Source organism: Oratosquilla oratoria, chromosome 11, assembly GCF_046742065.1.
Source record: "Oratosquilla oratoria isolate Oo_2021 chromosome 11, ASM4674206v1, whole genome shotgun sequence".
Lineage (NCBI taxonomy): Eukaryota > Metazoa > Arthropoda > Malacostraca > Stomatopoda > Squillidae > Oratosquilla > Oratosquilla oratoria.
In genome coordinates this window covers 11,195,784-11,198,283 of record NC_134787.1, presented here as the reverse complement: position 1 = coordinate 11,198,283, position 2,500 = coordinate 11,195,784, and the positions used below count along the sequence as shown (strand labels likewise).

At 54.3% G+C, this 2,500-nt stretch overlaps 1 protein-coding gene across 6 annotated transcripts in view; it reads right to left on the bottom strand.

Moving 5' to 3' along the window:
• Positions 1-2,500, bottom strand: part of LOC143029591 (IQ motif and SEC7 domain-containing protein 1-like) — a 208,512-nt gene that overhangs the window by 155,301 nt on the left and 50,711 nt on the right. For all 6 annotated transcript variants that reach the window (XM_076192288.1, XM_076192291.1, XM_076192290.1 and 3 more), the window contains exon 2: positions 81-2,500. This exon is cut by the window's right edge and continues 411 nt beyond it. In XM_076192288.1, the coding sequence (XP_076048403.1) occupies positions 81-1,414 (1,334 nt within the window). In that variant the 5' untranslated portion in view covers positions 1,415-2,500. The remainder of the gene's footprint in view (positions 1-80) is intronic.

Sequence of the window (2,500 nt, the reverse complement as noted above, 5' to 3'; positions counted from 1 at the left end):
TGCACACGTACGCACACTTTCCACATTACATTGCAATAAGATCGATCTTACAGAGACATTATGTGACAAACATTCCTTACCCAAGAGGAAGTTGGTCGATTATCTTCGGGTGAAGAGAGTTTATACAAGCGTAATGTGGCGCTTGCGACTGCGGCGGCGGCAGCGGCGGCGGCGGTGGTGGTGGCGGCGGCGGCACGAGCTGCTGGTGCGGCAGGCAGCCGTACCGCAGTTGGTTAAAAGGCTGCGGTGGTGGCAGCGGTGGCGGTAAAGGTGGCGGTCGTGGGGGCTGAGCACGTTGAACGGGGAAAGGTTGTGTATTGGGACCTGGAAATCCGTGACGCAGCAGCTGCTGTTGTTGTTGCTGCTGTTGTTGCTGTTGTTGCTGCTGCTGCTGTTGTTGCTGCTGCTGCTGTTGCTGTTGTTGTTGCATTTGCATTTGCTTGTGCTGTATGCACTGCTGATGGTTGCCGTAGTAAGGTGGCGACTGAGGTTGATGGTTGTTCATCCGTGGTGGCTGGCAATGGAGATGCTGAGGAGGTTGCGGGTGCCTGGCCGGCTGCGGCGGCGGCGGGCACTGAGGAGGTGGAAACCGCGAGTTCTGCGGCGGCTGGAACTGAGCTGGACGTGGTGCGTGCTGCTGCTGCAGCTGCAGCGGTGGAAGCTGCTGCTGGGTCATGCGAGGAGGACCCATCTGCTGGGGCGGTGGCATGGGCCGCTGTTGAGGAAGGTTCCCGTAATATGGAGGTGGAGAGACGAGGGGCTGGGCATGTGGAGGAGGGGGAGGGGCCGGTTCGAGAGAACCGTTCTTGAGAGGTGGACCGGAGTGTGGAGGGATGGAGGCGTGGAGAGGCGGTGGGGGAGGCGGTGGAGGGGGAGCCTGCTGCTGGTGGGGGGGAGGCGGAGGTGGGGTCTGGTTGTGAGGAAGGGAGCAGAAACGTTGGTTGTTGGGCTGACATGGGCGTGGGTGGTGAGGCAGAGACCCGTACATGTGCGTGGGCGGCGCATGGCTGGGCGTGGGATGCGGCAGCGATCCATAATTCGGGTGAGGTGGGTGCGGGTGGTTGCAAGGGTGTCCGTGGTTGCATGGGTGTGCGGGTCCCTGTGGAGGGGGACCTTGGTTACAGACATGAGGGGGGCACTGCCCCTGTCCTTGATTATGGGGATGGGGTACTACTATACCCCGAGGCTGAGATCGATGTGGACTGTGATGGGGACTCCCCCTTGGGCTATGTGGAGTGGTCTGGCCGTGTGGAGGCACGGGTGGAGGCGTAATGGAGCCATCGTGGGCATGTGGAGGTATCGGAGGAGGCGACTGCAGGGGGGCAGCGCTGTCGTTGTGCTGATGGGCGTGCCCGCGGCTGACGCAGTAGATGTAGCAGGAGGGACACTGATGCACACAGTGGGACACGTGCATTGTGGGGGAACCCGCTCTTTCTTTTTACATTCACCTGATTTCGCTCCTGCCCGAAGACAAGGGTGGGTGGGTGGCGGGGAGGCTATTTCGTTGTATTTCCGACTCGCTCACGGTGGATCTTGCAGCTCCTCGGTGTCTCGTGCTTGTTGATTGTATCTACCCAGAATTCAGTCATGCACTGCATTGGTGAATCCGGGACGACAGCTTAACGCTCTCCTCCTTGAGCGCTCAGGCACAAAGAACGACGAAGAAGGAATCTGCAACATTGTTAACCAGCTCCTAGACAAGTCACCCTGTTTAAAGATCCTATGCAAGTCGCCATCACCGACTCTTTCCTATAGACCAAATCTCACAGGAATACACTGTGAAGGGATAAAAGACGGTAGTATCCAACCACACTCATGAGCATTTGGGACCCCCTTTTTAGCGATGAAGGGCAGCAGCAGCAGCCTTGACGGAGAATTTCATTAAGACCTAAAGCTTCTCATGCGAAATCTTCTCCTTGGCCTGAAAAAAGAAGTACAGGTTTGTGGTCCTGATCTTCGTTGTCTGCTAAGTCACGCGATTTAGCAATACGTCAGAAAGGTTAGAAAACATAATTCATATCCTTTGGTTATGTGTGTCTTCCCTGCTTGAAGTCGAAGCCTTGAGATGAAGGAAGGACCTGAGGAGGTTGGATTTCCAGTTTCAATGTAACCTTGAGGAGAACATGGTTCGATGAGGGGCTTCAGTGAATGGTCGGGTCCTGGAAGGTAGTTTCCAGAGATTTTGGAAGTCTTTTGACAACACCCCACAACCTGCCACTCAACCAGCCCACTTGACGCCGCCGTCCTGCCGACAGGATTGTAGGATAATGTACAAGAAGACTTCGGTCTTCAAGTAAATTTCACGAACATTCTTTACTCTATACAGTATTGATACTATTGATAGTTATTTCATTAAGTACCAGTCTGTAACAGGCTTCTCCTTTGTCGAATTTTGTGGTATTTTTTGAGCAATTTAGTTCTAGAAAAGCTCACAACGATTTAATAGCAAATTTGAGCAATCGAATGAGAACTCACTATTTCCTTATCATCCTCCATGAGA